General features: G+C 42.7%; 1 protein-coding gene across 12 annotated transcripts in view; it reads left to right on the forward strand.

The window, feature by feature from the left end:
* Positions 1–17,634, forward strand: part of NTNG1 (netrin G1) — a 207,975-nt gene that overhangs the window by 126,370 nt on the left and 63,971 nt on the right. For all 12 annotated transcript variants that reach the window (XM_083745826.1, XM_083745821.1, XM_083745828.1 and 9 more), the window contains exons 4-5: positions 7,713–7,885; positions 17,518–17,544. In XM_083745826.1, coding sequence (XP_083601952.1) covers positions 7,713–7,885; positions 17,518–17,544 — 200 coding nt within the window. The remainder of the gene's footprint in view (positions 1–7,712; positions 7,886–17,517; positions 17,545–17,634) is intronic.

Below are 17,634 nucleotides of genomic sequence, written 5' to 3' on the forward strand. Positions count from 1 at the left end.
CACTTTTGGCTATGCAATGGGACTTCCCCTCTCCTTCCCCTGAGCACCCCCTAAATCTGTTGTGGAGTTTCACCCAACACACACACACACACACCCAACCAAGCAACCAGAGCTGATTTAGGAGGTCTGCATGGTCTGTGGGAAGAGGAAATGGACAGAGAGTTCCATTGCACAGCCAAAAGTATTTGCACTACTGGAACTGTTTAGTTAGATACTAAACAGTATCCCAGTTTCTTATCACTAGTCTATACATGGCTTTTATTCTGATTTGCCAAACCTTGGCAATTCTATGCAAAGATCCTAAGTTGCGTATTAAGAGAGGAACATATGGCTCCTCGTTAAAAATGTATCCAAGAACAACTCTCACGCACTCCTTTTTTTTTGTTTTTAATTTTTGTCAGCATGAGAGATCCCCTCATGTGACCTCCAGTCTGCTGGTTGACACTTACAAGCAAGTGAATCAACTTGCTATTAGCAGTTATACCTTGGTGATATTTACAGCACTTTAATGTCAGTTACATAGATGTAAATAGAAGCTGCAAGAAGCTGAAGAACCCATGATTTGTTCCCACACAAAAACTAAGGCCTCTTCCTTGGGTGTTCCGGAATGCTTACGTAACTGCAAAAGAAAAAAGAAAAGAAGTTCTTACAGACAGAAAGGTATTTTAAAATGTGTTCTGCCAAAATAATGAGAGTAGCAAATATGTGTGGTCAAGAAAGCAAATAGACCCATCCAAGAAAGAAGGGCTGATCCCCAGGATATTAGGCAGCAGTTTGGAGGTACTGGGAATTAAAACTGCATATTTTGTGTGCCATGAATAAGGTTTTCTCGGTTGGAGTAGGACGATAGAGATCAGCTAGTTGTGGAAACAAACAGTGCCAAGATTTCCAGATACACTGTTGAATTTCACCATCTCTGCTGTGACAAAGTGGCTGTTACAGTGACAGATCATAAAAAGGAAGATTTGTATCATACATTTAATGCACATGACTTCCCCCAAGAATCCTGGGAACTGTAGTTGGTTAATGGCTCTGGAAACCGTAGCTTTATGGAAGGGAAACCATAGTACCCAGACATGCTTTAAATGTGTGTTGGGTGTGCTTTAAATGTACGCTGTGGATTTGCCCCAGAGGTGTGCAAAATGTGTGTCAACATCAGATTTTAGTAGCTGAAAGATGGCTCCCTCCCCTCGCTAAAACTCTCTCTTTAGAACAGGGGTGAGTAACAGGTGGCCCTCCAGGGGTGAGTAATAGGTGGCCCTCCAGACAGTGTTGGACTATAGCTCCCATCTTCCTAGGTCATTGCCTATGATGGCTGAGGTTCATGGAAGTTGGAGGCTTTGTGAGTTTTAGGAGCAAGAAAGAAGTCTAGGCAATTGCTTGACTGTCCATCATTTTATTTAGATGGAATAATACTGTGGGTTAGCATTTTGGTTACTCTGGACCAAGGGGTAGCCAATATGGCGCCATCCGGATATTGTTGGAATACAACTGCCATGATCCCTGACCAATAGGTTTTCTGGCTGGGGCTGATCAGAGTTGTAGTTCAGCAACTTCTGGAGGACCCAATGTTGGGCTGGGCAGAAAAAGAGCAAGAATGCATGTGTCTTTAATGTTTAATAGCAAACCTAGCTTAGACTAGAAGGAAAAGAAAGACTTCATGGTATCATTTGACCCTCTCCAAATGTCTTCATTAGATCCTTTGTTCACCTCCAAGTCCTGGCCTCTATCCTCACTTTACCACCCTCTGGAGTTGGCTATTAGCCAAATCTATATTTGCAACCTCCACTGCTGGACACAAGCATAGTTTAATAAGAGCAATTGAATTATCCTCAAATCATGTGGTTGCGCTGTTTGTTGGTTACCATCTTGTAGTACCCCAGAGGAAGGACAGAGATTGCTATCAAAGCGAGATGGATTCCTTTTTAGCCTCAAGCCATTATCTAATTGTGAAATATAATCATCATTATTTTGAGCTCTTTTTTATAAATAGCTGGAAATGGGTCTTTATGTTCTCTCTTTCATATCTTTGTATTTTCTCAGTTTCTCATCAGCATGAAAGAAGTCAGCCTAGCTTTTCATCTTTTCCTACAGAGGAGTGCTTTGGGGGATGGGAGTCTGGCCATGTACAAAGGCTTCTGAAGGCTTTGGAGATTTGGGTGTCCATTTAGCTTTAGTCTTAGTGTAATGCCGGCATTTGGGGTTTAGGTAGACACAGAAGATGGGGGTGAATTTGGGGATTAAGATAGAATTGAGATAAATATCTGGTCTAAGCAAATGTGAGGTGCTGGAGTTTGTTCGAGGTTTTGAATAAATGGCTAGCTTTGCCCAAAGGGATTTGTTGTTTGGAAAGGTATTTGACATGTCCGAAGGGATGGGTTTTTTCATAATTTGGCTGAGTGTGTGACCTTATGATCTAGATATATATCTTACCTGGCTTGAAAAATAGAAGCATTTTGTGACCTAGGTGGAAGCCAAATTGATGGATGGCCTCAGTTAGAATAGAGTCTGGTAACTGTGGGTTTTAGTTAGCCAAATCAGTCATCATTTCTGTTTCAGTGTATCTGAAGTATGCATGCACATGAAAGCTTATACCCAGAACAAACTTAGTTGGTCTCTAAGGTGCTACTGGACAATTTTATTTTATTTCCAAATCAGTCAGTCTTTTTAGCAGACGAAGCTCAATAATAGGGCTCTCTAATCCAAGTCCAGTTGAACTTTGGCCCAGTTCTGATGCAAACTTTTTCCACAGAAGCCAGCATGTTGCAATCCAACAGAATGTTTTCCACTTCTTTGACATCTCTGAATGAGACAAATGACTGTGTTGTGTTTTGCTAGTCACTGCAAATGAATCAAGATGAGCTCCAAAGTATTTTTTATATATTGTTTTTGTTTTATACTTCATCCGGTCCATGGGATGGGGTGGGATAAAAATTCAAAGAAATATATATTGCTTATAAGAGACTTAAAATATTGTTAAACCAAAGTTGTTGTTGTTTTATGGGAATAATCAATTAGATAATGAAGACAACTAACAGATGGGTGGTTTAGATGTGCTCTGCAATGGAGTCTTGCTTTCAAGAAAAGCCAATGGATATTTACATTTTTCTGATTTCTGTCCACTTACACTTCAGAGGCAGAATCCAGAATTCTCTCTTTTGGCATGTACATCCTTCAAACATTCATAAGCCCATCACTGCATATATACTTCTCAGCTGAGCTGAGCGTGCATTGGCTTCCTTTATCCATTCATTATGCATCATTCTCTCTAGTACACAAGTCATTTTTGTAGCTGTAGAATGAATTTCCTCACAATGACATGCACAGAATTTACTAGAGTAGTTTAGCTGCATCTCACTAGATTGATAAAGATATAGAGAGCCCCATGTTCAGAAGGCAGTGCTTTTCAGTATGCAGCACTAAATGCTATTGCTGTCCTCTTATTATCTCTCAGAGTATGAATCTCTTGCTATGTCCTATGGAATCTAAGGTCAAACAGAGACTGATTCCCAGAACTCTGAACTTCTCACAAAAATTAGACATGGGATTTTTAGCCAATAATCCCTGCCTCAAAAATCACAGGATGTAATGCTTCCCATTATTTATATCCTCCCGTTTACGGTGGTTGTTGTATGAAATCATAACCTATTCGGGTCAAAGGGAATTCTCCCCTAAACTGAATATATTCATCTGCACCCTCCTGATGGCCTTTTTGTTTTAACTGAATAAGAAATTAAATGTAGTTGAGGCTGAATGAAGGAGGTCGTGTTGGAGCATGAGACAAACAGTGATCCAAAACACCAAGCCTGTGCTGGCTACTTCAGAGATTAGTTGTCTGGGAGAACAAGACTGAAGGAAGAAGCCATGATAACTAATTGCAACAAAAGCCTTTAAGAAGAAGAAGCTTCTGGCTTTCCCTGCCAATCTCTACAAGCCTGAGCTCGCCCCCCATCCCCAAGTCTCAAGGCGTAGAATTTATTTTTATTTTGCAAATATGTATGTGACTTAGCAGAGCCTCATTTATTGTAGCTAATGTAACTGCAGTGTACCTAATGTAAGTGCAGTGAAGAATGTGCAGAAACACCACTAACATGCACAGTCACATTAAAACGTTGAGCATAGGTGCATAGAATTGTAGAGTTAGAAGGGACCACGACGGTCATCTAGTCCAATCCCCTACCTGTGAACACACAGACAGTGTGAACAGGTGAGTCTGTACATTTCCCAGGCAATATGCATTGCTTCCAAGGAATGCTGGAGAATGTGCACAAGTGGGTGATGTCAACAGAATACTGCATAAACTGGCCAAGTAGTGTCTTCATTCAGTACAGATGTGTTATGCATGTTACATATGAAAGTTACATAGAAGCGCTGTCCGTTTATAGGGCAATACACAAACCATTTCACATTCTCCAGCATCCATTGGTAATTAGCTGTATTAACTAGGGGAAAGTGTAAGAACTCCTTTTGGTACTGTTAACTTATACATGTCCATGTGAATGTAAGCAAAGTTGTTTGTACACATTTTGCCTGTCAGATCACATAGACTGAGCATGCTGGGGCTGCAGGACTGTTTGCTGTTTTTAGAACAATTTGACTACTGCTGTGTAGTCAAAAACATGACAGTTGCCTTACATGCACCTTCATATCACACAAGTCTAGAAGCATGCATCTTATCCATAGCCCCGTTTGGTACAAATAGTCCTAATTCATCCTGTGTTTGCACCTCCAGAATACTGCATAGAGGAAGGAGCATTTGAGCACCTTGAGCTGCTTAACACCATTAGAGACTATTACTCCAGTAACTGTTATGTAGGACTTAATGCAATGGTCTCTCCAAGCCCTGCTCCCTTTTAAATGGGAGTCCTGGGAACTGGAACTGGGATATTTTGCATGCAGGTTGTGTGCTATGCCACTAAATTATGGGCTCATGAGAGTAGGTGGGTTCTGCTGAGAGTTTATCCGGACCGTGCTGCTTTCATAATATTTTAACAGGAGCTCTTGCAAACCTCTATGAGGTCTGTTTCTTTTTGACTTTGCTCTTCCAACTCTTAGAAGTCAAAGCTGTAGATGTGGTGAGTTTTCTTACTCATTTTGAACATAGAAATCTGTTATTTGAAAACTCAGTGGAATGAAAGGAAACGTACTACTGGTAGAACAAAAAAGCAATGGCAGATCTATGCTCGGATCCTGCCTTCATACATGCATACATTAAAAAAAATAAAAAGACACAACCAATCTGAACAATTTCCACATAAAAGAACAAGTTCTAAAAGAAAGATACAGAAAAGGAACAACACACCCAACAAAACCCCGTAAGACCAGGTCTTCCAGGACTCACAGCCAAAATGGTTGTGCTTCCCATATACACCTGGTTAGCCACTGTGAGAACAGGATGCTGGACTAGATAGGCCATTGGCCTGATCCAGTAGGCTCTTCTTATGTTCAAGGTTTTTTTAAAGTGTGTGTGTGTGTGTGTGTGTGTGTGTGTGTAGGGGGGATGCCACCTGGGCTTCATATCAGGCAGCAAAATATCTGATGACTCTTCATTTATAACACCTCATAGAACCTCTCTGATTTCCAGATTTTCCATTCTTTACCTATTTTAATCAGTATTTTATTTTTTTGTCAGGAACTGAGCAGTGTTTTTGTTTATATTTAAAGCCATTCTGTAAAATGTGTGCGAAGAAAACAAGCCTTTTATCAGGGAATCTAGCACCACTAATATAGAACAATTAAACTTTCTGCTTAGCGTACCCTCATTTATAAACCTGTTTACAGGGATTTCCCACCACCACCCTCGCACACCCATTTTAATTAAAAGGAAAAAGGTGTTTGTTAATATTTCCAGCTAGAATGAGGTATTGCAGCAGCCATTCTTGAGAGTATCATTTACTTAAGCCACAGATGAAATGCAAACTGCATGTACCAGGTTACCAATTCTATCTGCCATTATCCTGATGCCATAAGTTGGCTTTGCCCTGAGGATATATGTGTGGGTTGCTACTTGCCTCAGGTCAAATTTCCCTTAAATGGCAGTCAGGTTTGGCAGCTGTTCATTTGCACTTGCTATTTAAAAAAAAAAATGCTTGCCCCTTCCTTGCGCTGCCTTGCCCTAATTACTAGTCAGTCCATGGAACAGGTGACAAATGCCCACAGAAGAATCTTTCCAACCACCGGATGTAAAATCGTTAGGAAAATAATCAACCAGAGTTGCTAAATACCTGGGCACCTCTCCAACATGTATCTGAAGGCGATTTTAAACCATTTCTGACATCTACTGGAAAGAAATAACAATGCTTTCATGCTGATAAAATGAGCTTTTTCATTTTGAACGCATCTTCAGTTCTTGGGGGATTTTTGGACGTTCGTTAAGAAGCTTTGGGTTCATTAAAGGACTTTGGTCCATATTCTGGTTCCGTCCATTTCAATTTGCATACTTATAGCACAGTAGAATACATTGTTCTTTTGAATTTATTTTATTTTTTGCCCAAATAGCCTGGGGCCAATGTCTAATATTAAAATAATTAGAACTTTTCCAAACCACTTATTGATGCAAAAGGTTTCCCTTGAGGTGGTCATGGTATGATGGTTAAGATCTCAAGTTGCCCGATCAAGTCAGTTGCATATAGGAGCATTTTTGCAAGTCCCATTTCATTCTGAAAGGGGTGGGGAAACACCATATTCCCCCTCCCCTTCACAATAATGCAGTGAGGTTGGCCCTTAGAGTTTCCTGTCCTCTTCTCTTGGCTCATTGCCTTTTCCGTCCACCAGTGTTGACAAACAATGGAGTTTCATTTAGCATGAACTGAGTGGAGATTTATCCGATGAGACTTCTCTTTTCTTTTCTTTTCTTTTTGCCCCCTGCCCACCAACAGTTAAAGAATCTTGCAGCTTTCAGTATTTCAAGAAATGCCCTCCCTGCTTTTTGTCACCTGCAAATAGGATGGAGAATTTTTGGAAGCTGCTTTCACTCAGCCTCATTCAGTTTGGTGCCACTTAGAACTGTCAAGCCTCCCCCCCCCCCCCGAGTCCCAGGTGCTATGAGGCCCATGCAGAGTTTGTCTGAGGCCTAGGGCCTAGGACGACTGGGAGACACAGGGATTGGCATGACAGTGTAAGTCCAGCAGGCCTCTGGCTATCTTAGCCCTCCAAGGCCTGGGGCAAGTATACCTGGCTGCCCCCCACTCCTCTGCACAGGTCTGGGTGCTATAGCTCAGAGACATTCAGAGAATTCCCTGTTGGTAATCCCTCTTTGCTATACAGCCACATCACAGAACTCCCAATTTCCAAGCTTTCTGGAGATGGAGGAATTACAATTTAAGCCAGTTAAGTCTTTAGTTAAGTTTGTTCTTCGTAGGATTGGGATATAATATACAATTGTTAATTATAAGGAGCTATGTTGATTTGAGCACAGGGCTTAAGAGAACCAGATCTGAAAGTTTTAATGTAGTTACTTTTTGTTTGATTAGTACACACCAAACAGCAATATCCAACTGTCACAGCATTTATGTATGAAAGCAATTTGAAACAGTGCTGAGAGGCTTAAAAAAACAACAACAACAAACCAACAGAAGTTAAACCAGCAACAACAAGAGCAGAGTGTTTTGTTATGTAGATGTTTCTTGCCAAGAGCTGGTCTTCAGTTTGGAGCACAACATCCTGAAATGAAATCTCCACTTGTGATAACACCTTGCCTTTTCTTTTGTTAGGTGCAAGTGTAATCTCCATGCCACCGGCTGCAGAGAAGAAAACAAAAAATTGTTATGTGAATGTGAGCACAACACAACAGGCCCAGACTGTGGGAAATGCAAGAAGAACTATCAGGGGCGGCCTTGGAGTGCAGGCTCATATCTTCCCATTCCTAAGGGCACGGCAAATATCTGTGAGTACTTGTGCACAGCAGAACTGCCACGGTAGTGATGATACGTTTTGGCCTCTGGCCTTGTGGGTAAAAAAATGATCCTAAGAGAGAACATCAGCCAAACTCAAAACATCCTAAAACATTATAGCTTAAAGGAGTAATAGAACTTTAACCAGTCATGTGCGTTTTTATTTGGGAGCAAATAAACATGCCCATTACCACTGTGTTTGGTGGGTTTATTCCCAAGTAAGTGTGCAAAGGATTAGAAGCTAAACTTTAAAAAACCCAACCCTGCCTGGTGTTTTTTTTTTTTTTAAATAACCTCAAAATTGTGATATCTACTCATATGTAGCATTTTAATAAATGTAAGTGCCAAATTTCCTTCACCACATATTTCATACTTGCTATCGCATTCAGTAGAATGCCAACATCTCATTCTTTGGGCATTCTTCATGTAGTTTGGTCATTTGAAATTTCTATTGTTCGTTTCCTGTCCACATGATAAAAGCACATGATAAGCCTATAACAGAATCACTGTGTAAACAAGTGGTTCCCAATTAGGGGTCCACAGCCCCATCCCTTGCCTCTCCCCAACTAAATTATTGTCATTTTTGCTGGGTAATATCACAGATTTTATGGTCTTGTGAGATTTTTCAATAAGTTAGCCAAAATCGGTTTTGAAATCACATTGCAGTAATGATTTTGATCCAGCAATACACAGCAATGTATTGCTCCTGGTGTGTGTGAGGGAGGGCAGGGCAGCCGATTGCGAGGCCCTGCCTTCCCCTCACGCTGACAGAGAACAGGGCAGCAGATCACCCTCACTTCAAGGCACTGGGCACTACCTTCCCCTGGCACTGAGGTGGAGCATTTTCCCTCCGTCAGCAGGGAAGCAGCAGCAGCCACAGTAGATGCACATCTTCGCTGGCTGCCACTGAATGCACCCCCATCCCTTCCCACTCAAACCCTGCAGTGAAGGTGACTGCTTCCTCTCCTTCCTTCACCCGCCAGATCTCTGCAACTGCTCCTTCCCTCATCCCCACGCCTGATCTCCCAATTCAGACGTCGTGATATATCGGAATATCATGCTGTTTAGCTGCTGATATATCACGATGTTGGAAACCAGATATTGCTCAGCCCTAGTCTGTTTTTTTAGTATACCTAAAATCCTTTGCTTATTCGGGGCTACCCCACATTTTGTTCAGAAAGTTGCTTTGCAGAGGTAACAACCATGGAGTTATCAAAATTTTCAAAAGTAGGGTGTCCGTGGCTTGGCTTTTTAAAAATAAGGGGACCTCAGTAATAAGCTGATTTGGAACAAGTGGTGTAAACTATTACATTTATATCCCACCCTTCCTCAAACATGATCAAGGCAATGTTTGTTGTTTCCCCCACTCATATTATCCTTTGAACAATCCTGTGAGGTAGGTTGGCTGAAATAGTGGCCCAGGGTCCAGTGAGCTTCATGGCTGAGCAGGGATTTGGACCTGGGTGTCTCCAGTTGGAGTCCAACACCCCAACCCCATTGGTAGTCAATGTGGTGCCCTCTACAACTCCCATTGTTCGTGACCGCTGGCCTTTCTTGCCGGGACTGATGGGAGTTGAGCCAAACATCTGGGGTCATATTCAGACTAAACCCATTGAAATAGATAGACCTAAGTTGGGTGTTGATTTAAATGGGCCTATTCTGAGCAAAAGGGACGCAGGTGACACTGTGGTCTAAACCACTGAGCCTAGGGCTTGCCGATCGGAAGGTCGGCGGTTCGAATCCCCGCAACGGGGTGAGCTCCCATTGCTCGGTCCCAGTTCCTGCCAACCTAGCAGTTCGAAAGCACGTAAAAGTGCAAGTAGGGAAATAAGTACCGCTCCGGCGGAAAGGTAAACAGCATTTCTGTGCAGTGCTCTGGTTTTGCCAGAAGCAGCTTAGTCATGCTGACCACATGACCCGGAAAAACTGTCTGCAGACAAACGTTGGTTCCCTCTGCCAGTAAAGCAAGATGAGCGCCGCAACCCCAGAGTCATTTGCGACTGGACCTAACTGTCAGGGTTCTTTTACCTTTACCTTTACTCTGAGCAAAAGTTAGTTTGCTAACTGCTCCCTAACTATTACCGTATTTTTTGCCCTATAGGACGCACTTTTTCCCCTCCAAAAATGAAGGGGAAATGTGTGTGCGTCCTATGGGGCGAATGCAGGCTTTGCTGAAGCCTGGAGAGCCCCACCACCAGTCCCACAAGCTCGGGGGACAGCGGGGAGGTGCAGCGCGCCTTTCCCGCTGTCCTCCGACTTGGTTAGAAGGCTGGCGGGGAGGAGAAGCCTGCTCCTCCCCCTCCCCCAGCCCCGCAAGCTCCCAGAGCGATGCCAAAGCTGTGCGCAGCTTCAGCATGGCTCTGGGTCCCGTTCTGGGGGCTGGGGGACGGGGAAGCTCCGCTTTCCCCGCCCCCAGCCCCGCAAGCTCGCAGAGCGATGCCAAAGCTGCACACAGCTTCGGCATTGCTCTGGGTCCCGTACTGGGGGCTGGGGTCAGGGGAAGCTCTGGCTTGCGGAGAGCTTCCTGTTCTGGGAGCTGGGGTCGGGGGAAGCTCGGGCTTCCCCAGCCCCAGGCCCGCACCTGGGGGGGTGGGAAATAAATTTATTCCCCCCCAAAAAAAATAATCTAGGTGCATCCTATGGGCCAGTGCGTCCTATAGGGCGAAAAATACGGTACTTTCACTGGCCTACACTAGCTTGCGCAGGTTCATACTTTCATGCAACAGAGGCATAAAGGTAAAGGGACCCCTGTCCAGTCATGGCCAGCTCTGGGGTTGCGGCGCTCATCTCACTTTACTGACCGAGGGAGCCGGCATACTTCTTCCGGGTCATGTTGCCAGCATGACTAAGCCGCTTCTGGCAAACCAGAGCAGCACACGGAAACGCCGTTTACCTTCCCACTAGAGTGGTACCTATTTATCTACTTGTACTTTGAAGTGCTTTCAAACTGCTAGGTTGGCAGGAGCAGGGACTGAGCAACGGGAGCTCACCCCATCGCGGAGATTTGAACCGCTGACCTTCTGATCGGCAAGCCCTAGGCTCTGTGGTTTAGACCACAGCGCCACCCGCGTCCCTAACAGAGGCATAAAAATCTCCAAATAAAAATGCAGAAATGGTTTTATCTGTGACATAGATAATATGACATCAAGAATCCTATTCAACCAAGTGTAACAGGGCATATCTTACAGCTGCTGCCTAAGCATGATAAACAACTGCCTGTGAGCTACTCCTTGTCACAAATAGGTCATCACAGAAGACCAGTGGTTTTGCTTGAGTTTGTTTCTATGGTATTACTAGGCGCCGCATCTCTGCTCGCTTTGCTCGCCAACCCCACAATTAATCTCCTAGAGCTTCCCCTTCCTACCCCATGCAACGAAGAAGCTCACTTTTCACCATCCCTACTCCATTTCTGATGCCACTTTTCTGCAGCCCTGCATTGCACCCATTTTCACCTTCACCCCACTGTCCTCACCCCTTCCTTTTATGCAGCACCCCCTGCTTGCACACAACCACCATGGTAGCCTCCTGAATATCCCTCCTCTCTCACATTGCAACCACTAGGCACCCTTTTCACCTTCCCCCCATTATGAAGCAACCATCCTCTCCTATTCTGCAGACACATTCATGCCCGTACTTTCATCTGCACCCCCATTCCCCCCTGCTCCCTCTTTTCTGCAAGCCTCCCTTTGCACCCTCATTTTCACCTTCACATACACACACGCACCTCATTCTGCTTTCTTTTTTCAGTTCTCCCTTTTACAAAGACTAGCCCCACTGCCACGCACATCCTTACACTTTACTGTGTAATTGAATTGTGCCTGGCATTGGATGCTGGGTTAGATTCAAGTGTGGCGTATGGTCTCAAGAGCTCCTCTTTTTTTTATTTACATTCATGGATCGTTGGAATACAGTATATGCCTTATTTTGTTCCCCAAACAGCCATGTAAAACCCACATCCAATGATCGTTACTTGGATCCAGTTATGTCAAGCTTGTACACTGTGCTTTTCATCTACTGTGAGGTCTTCACACAGGAACTTCTTTTTGCATTTGTGGATGGCACCCAGTATTATGGTCTGCTTGCTGGACCAGGATAAATGCTTAACCAAAAGTACTAATATTCAGTTATTTGAAAATGATGAGCATGATACAGCCAACGTTAAGTACTCTGAAGTCCTAACAGTTTAAATGGGAGAGATTAAAGCTGGTGCTTAATTCTCTCTTTTAAATCAATGGGACTTATAAGTGCTTAGCTTTTGGCTGGATCATTTCATGCACATTCATCCCTCTGACTAATAGTATTGAGAGCAGCACAATACAGACTTCAGATTGGGGACAGGAAGAGGTACAAAAAGAAGAAAGGAACATAAAAAAGCAAGAAATCCATGAAACTGTTCTGCCATGCAGGCAAGCGAGTTATACATTAACTCGGATCCTTGCTAATTTGACTTATGTACCTAAATCCCTCAGAGGGAGAGGGGTGGGGAAAAGGAGCAAGCGGAGAATAAGCCATCAAACCTTTTTGGAGTAGAAGTTATTAGTTGCTTTTTATAAAAAGTCCAGAGTTTTGCCCTGTATAAAAGTAAAAAAAAAAAAAATCTGGCTTTGGAAATAACCATTCACTGAAAAGTTATTTTGAAGAAACAGGGTTATATGCCGCAGCTAAATGAAAAGTTAAAGGAAAAAAACAGCAGCAGTGTGCCATGTTCCGAATGTTATCTCGCACTTCAAAGCAGCAGCTGTGAGGAATCAAACCTCCAAAATGAATATCACAGGAAGCAGGACCTTATCAAGTTTAATGTGAAAGTAATAGACTAAGTAACAAACCATGAAGTGTGGGCAGGGAGGGCATGAAATTATGATAAAATTCCTACCAGGCAGGGGGGGAAGTGAACCTTCAAAAAGAAGGGAAAAACATTTTGTAAGAGCATTAACTTTTAGAAAAAAAGACACTTTGGATCACATAGTTAATACTTTACAGCTATGTTCACGATACATTTTGAAATTCACAGGATTCCCCCCTCCCTCCTCGCACAGAGAATTCAAAGCCTAGAAAAGGCTTCAGAATCACTCAGCTTGAGTGATGCTGCATGGAAAAACACAGTTCCTCAGCATCCAACTCTGCTCTGCCTCTCGGTTGCTCCTTGTAGACAGGAGCATCCTACATCCTTTATGCAGCTGTCCAGGTGTCTCCCTAGTGATTGAGTCCCTCTTATACATAGACACTCTCAAGCTCTTGCAATGCAATATATACTTCACAAATCTTAAACAAATACTTAGCATGCAGAGGTATCACTAAAGGGATTAGCAAGCATGATCAGAGGCAGAGTTTTCCTGCATCTCTTGTACACCATCAAATTTCCACTAAAGTGGGGTTGTGGGTGAAATCTGGAGTGTTTTCAGCCAAACATGTGCTAGAAGATAAGAGCAAGTACCTTCAGACTTTCATCAGTCATGAACGTTGACTACCACACAATAAATCATAAGTCCTAGTGTCTGACAGAGCTCTCAAGCTCAGCTAAAATCTGGTGCAGTTCTCCTTTGTTTTCTGCCTGTCCCTTTGCTTGAAGCACAATGTGATCTACCCTAGACAAACAAATTGGTAGGAGGGAAGTGGAAGAGGAGTTGATATCCTCAGATTTCTTGAAATCTTGGATTTTTCACAGCTGGTATATTACTGACATAAAGGGGGACAATGTGTAGTATATTTGTCTCAAAATATGTAGCATGGGCATTTATTAGGCAATGTGACTGGGGGAGAAACCCCTCCAGATTGATTGCAATCTTACGTTGCCTCACCTGCGATTTTGTATCATTTCTGGCATTTAACAAACTTGTACAAATGTAACAAACCAAACTGATTTTAGACGCATAGGCTCAGAGAGGGATGGCTTTGCTCCTAATCATGACAATCCATCCAACCTTGAATTTGGCTTTCATTTGTACAAAAGTTACTCTGTCCCTTATGCCAGCCATGCTGCTAAGTATACTTCCCCACAGGTGAGAAAACAGCATTACCCATAGGTGTAGCGATAAGAAACTTATTCTGCATTGCAGATAATCTCACAGGAACCCAGGGTTTCAATAATAGAGTGTTATTTGCCTGCGGGAAGCCTTTCATATTGTAACATTTTTGCCGAACGTTTTCCTTGGGCTTCTTTTGTTTGTTTCTCTGCTTTTGCAACACTGTTTGGGTTTACTTGCTGCCTTGGTTCTATGGTGTAATTTATTATTTTGGCACTGGAAACTGGCAATGCAAACTGGCTATTTTAATAATATAATTAACAGTTCTTAATGCATGGTATATAATTTTGAGACATTTAGCTGCCTCGTCAAACCATTCAGCTATTTGTTTGTGTATTTTTCTTTTCAGCTCATTATAAATATATTCTACCAGCTAAAGCATCAGTGTTCCTGATGCAAACCTGTTTTCTTTGGGACTTTTTTATCCGACAACTCCCATCACACAAAGAGCTGAATGCATGTAGAAAATCTCCTCCTCCTTCTCCTCCTGCAAAGCATGTTTGCATGTTACAGTGCAATATATTGGTTGTGGGTGTTGGAATGGAACAAATCGCTTGATGCAAATAACTGTTATGATCAGGCAAATGTTTCCAATCTCAACGAAAAATGGCCACTTGGAGGAAACTTTCAGCCAATCGCATTGGGCTCTTCCACGCTTCTACTTGTCTGGAGCCTAAAAAGCATGGGTCCGAGAGGTTTTTCCACTTGCCCCATGCTTTCCAGGCATGGGTCCACTTGCCCCACTGCATTCCCCAGGAAAATCTGTTCTTTACTGCTGAACTGGAGCACAGAAAAGCTTTCCCCACGCTTTAGCCTCTCTGTTTCTGCAGCTCCTGGCCCCTTGTTCTTTCTTCTCCTCTTTGTTGTTGTTGTTGTTTAGTCGTTTAGTCATGTCCGACTCTTCGTGACCCCATGGACCAGAGAACGTCAGGCACCTCTGTCCTCCACTGCCTCCCGCAGTTTGGTCAAACTCATGCTGGTAACCTCGAAAACACTATCCAACCATCTCGTCCTCTGTCACCCCCTTCTCCTTGTGCCCTCCATCTTTCCCAACATCAGGGTCTTCTCCAGGGAGTCTTCTCTTCTCATGAGGTGGCCAAAGTATTGGAGCCTCAGCTTCACAATCTGTCCTTCCAGTGAGCACTCAGGGTTGATTTCCTTCAGTATGGAGAGGTTTGATCTTCTTGCGGTCCATGGGACTCTCAAGAGTCTCCTCCAGCACCATAATTCAAAAGCATCAATTCTTCGGCAATCAGCCTTCTTTATGGTCAAGCTCTCACTTCCATACATCACTACTGGGAAAACCTTCTCCTCTTTAGTATTGCTATTTCTGGCCCCTTGCACCCCCTAGTCTCTGTTCCCACCTCCTCACACCCTGGTTCTCTCATTCCCCACACTCTAACCCAGTGGTTTCCAAACTTTTTCCCCCCTCTGGGCCATACTTGCATAATGAAAAGTTGCTCACACCACACCAAATTTTTTTCCTTGCTAAGAACTACATTGGAAAACAAAAAGAAACAACAACTAGTGGTGCTTGATTTGTAACATAGAACGCAACAGCTTCGTAATATGATCATGGGACTTCCAGAAGTATAAAGCAATGCAGTTAAATATGAACATGCATCATTCCCAAGATATAATTATAAACAACAACTAGGTTTGTCCTCAGTATCGCTTGATGCTTTTTCTGTCATTTTGAAAATATATCCATGTTTTGCAAATTAATATAAGTAGTACCTCAGAAGTTGAATGGAATCCATTCTAGAAGTCTGTTTGACTTCCAAAACGTTTGGAAACCAAGGCCATTCGGGTTCCAAAGAACATTCGCAAACCAGAACACTCACTTCTGGGTTTGTGGCGATCGGGAGCCAAAATGTTTCACTCATAAGGGATCCAGGGTATGACTGCAGATGGATGGATGGATGGATGGATGGATGGAGATAACAGATAATTAGATATAGATAGATGATGATAGATAGATAGATAGATAGATAGATAGATAGATGATAGAATGTTATACTACACCAAAATGTTTAAATGTCTCTTTGTCCTTGAATCTTCCCAGCACACTTGCCATCCTCTCCAGTGTACTGCAGCACACCCTTTGACAACCACTGCTCTAACCTCAATATTTCTTCAACATCACAGCCCCTAGTCTCACTCTTCCCCCTCCATCCCTTAACATCTATCCTACTCTCCCTTCACATCCCCTGGCCTTGCGCCTTCTCCTTCCCCACTACCTAAACTCTGTGTGTGTGTGTGTGTGTGTGTGTGTGTGTGTGTGTCTGTCTGTCTGTCTGTCTGTCTGTCTGTCTGTCTGTCTGGGTCAAATGTGTCTGTGCCTCTGTTTCAAGTGAACCCCTGCCAATTTTTAACCCTGGCTTTGCCTACCTGCTCTGTCCTCTGCCTCTGCCCTGTTTTCCACCTGCACCAGCCTAGTAGTCAGCAGCCACCACTGAGGACAAGCCACCCTTCATAATACAATACTGAGGAGTTTGCTGTTGCCATTACCAAATTGTGAAACAGGAAAGCCAAATAGCTGTGATACAGATAATGAAGGTTAATGAGAGGAACGTATGCTCTGTTTGCAATTTCCAGTGATTTCTCACACGTTGGACATAAATAACATTCCCAAACGCCCACAAGTTCTGGCATGTATTAACCACTGTGGGAGCCTCCTACATAGCACCTGAACCTCATTGAAAATAAGGTCATTTTGGAAAATGCTCGATTGCATGAGATCATTAGCTGACTGTTTTCCTAGCATGATATTGTCTGCAAGTGCAAAGAAATTAGAGGTGGGATGACTAACTGGTTTCAAATGATATTTTTATTTGATTTTTTAAAAAAATCCTGTTGCTTTCTAAAGCCAGCAAGTGAAATATTTATTAATTACAAGTTGTTTGAGCATTTTGCAAGCAGTTACAAAGAATTGTTTCCTTTCTTGGAGTAACAGCCTTACCTCTGAGCATAAAAATGCTCATCTCCATATTCAGTGGCACTATTCAAAATCCAGAATTTGAAGGTTTTAATGGGCAACTATAGTACAAAGATCATTATGAGCTATATGCTCTCTCTCTCACACACATGCATGTATATACACAATGTATATAGACAAAAGGTAACTATAATACAGTAAACAATTATCAACAGGTGGCCAAAGAAATCCATACTGCAACAATGGCAATATTTGTTGTATTACCTACATAAACATGAAATACAATTTTTGCCTGAAAGCAAGACAAATATGTTTGCTTGCTTGCAAATGGCTTATATTTAATTTAATGTAACGTGATAGCTGCACAGAAACCCAGAATCTTCAGAAACAATTATTTTATTTGTTAACTGTTCCACTTTGCCCTTACACATGGAAGATTTGGATGAACTTAACAAGTGATGGAGGCAAAGTTAAGCACTTTTTAAAGTTCAGCAACATGTGCTTCATTCGCCCATAGAATTCAATGGGACTGTGAAATGCTAGCCTTTGGCTAGAACTTGCCCTTGGTGCTGCTGCTATAACAATGAAGTCTACTGATGCAGTAATATAAAATATACATCAATATATCTGCATCCCTAACCAAAATTCTCTCTTTTCTTTTCAGGTATGCCCAGTATTTCCAGCATTGGTAGTAAGTAATACAGAACAGACTTAGGCCAGCTTTGCTTGTTGTTCAGCCTCTGAAAATCTATTTTTCCAACATCTATTTCTGTTCTCCCTG

The sequence above is a fragment of the Podarcis gaigeae genome (assembly GCF_964106915.1).
Source record: "Podarcis gaigeae genome assembly, chromosome: 6".
Taxonomy (NCBI): domain Eukaryota; kingdom Metazoa; phylum Chordata; class Lepidosauria; order Squamata; family Lacertidae; genus Podarcis; species Podarcis gaigeae.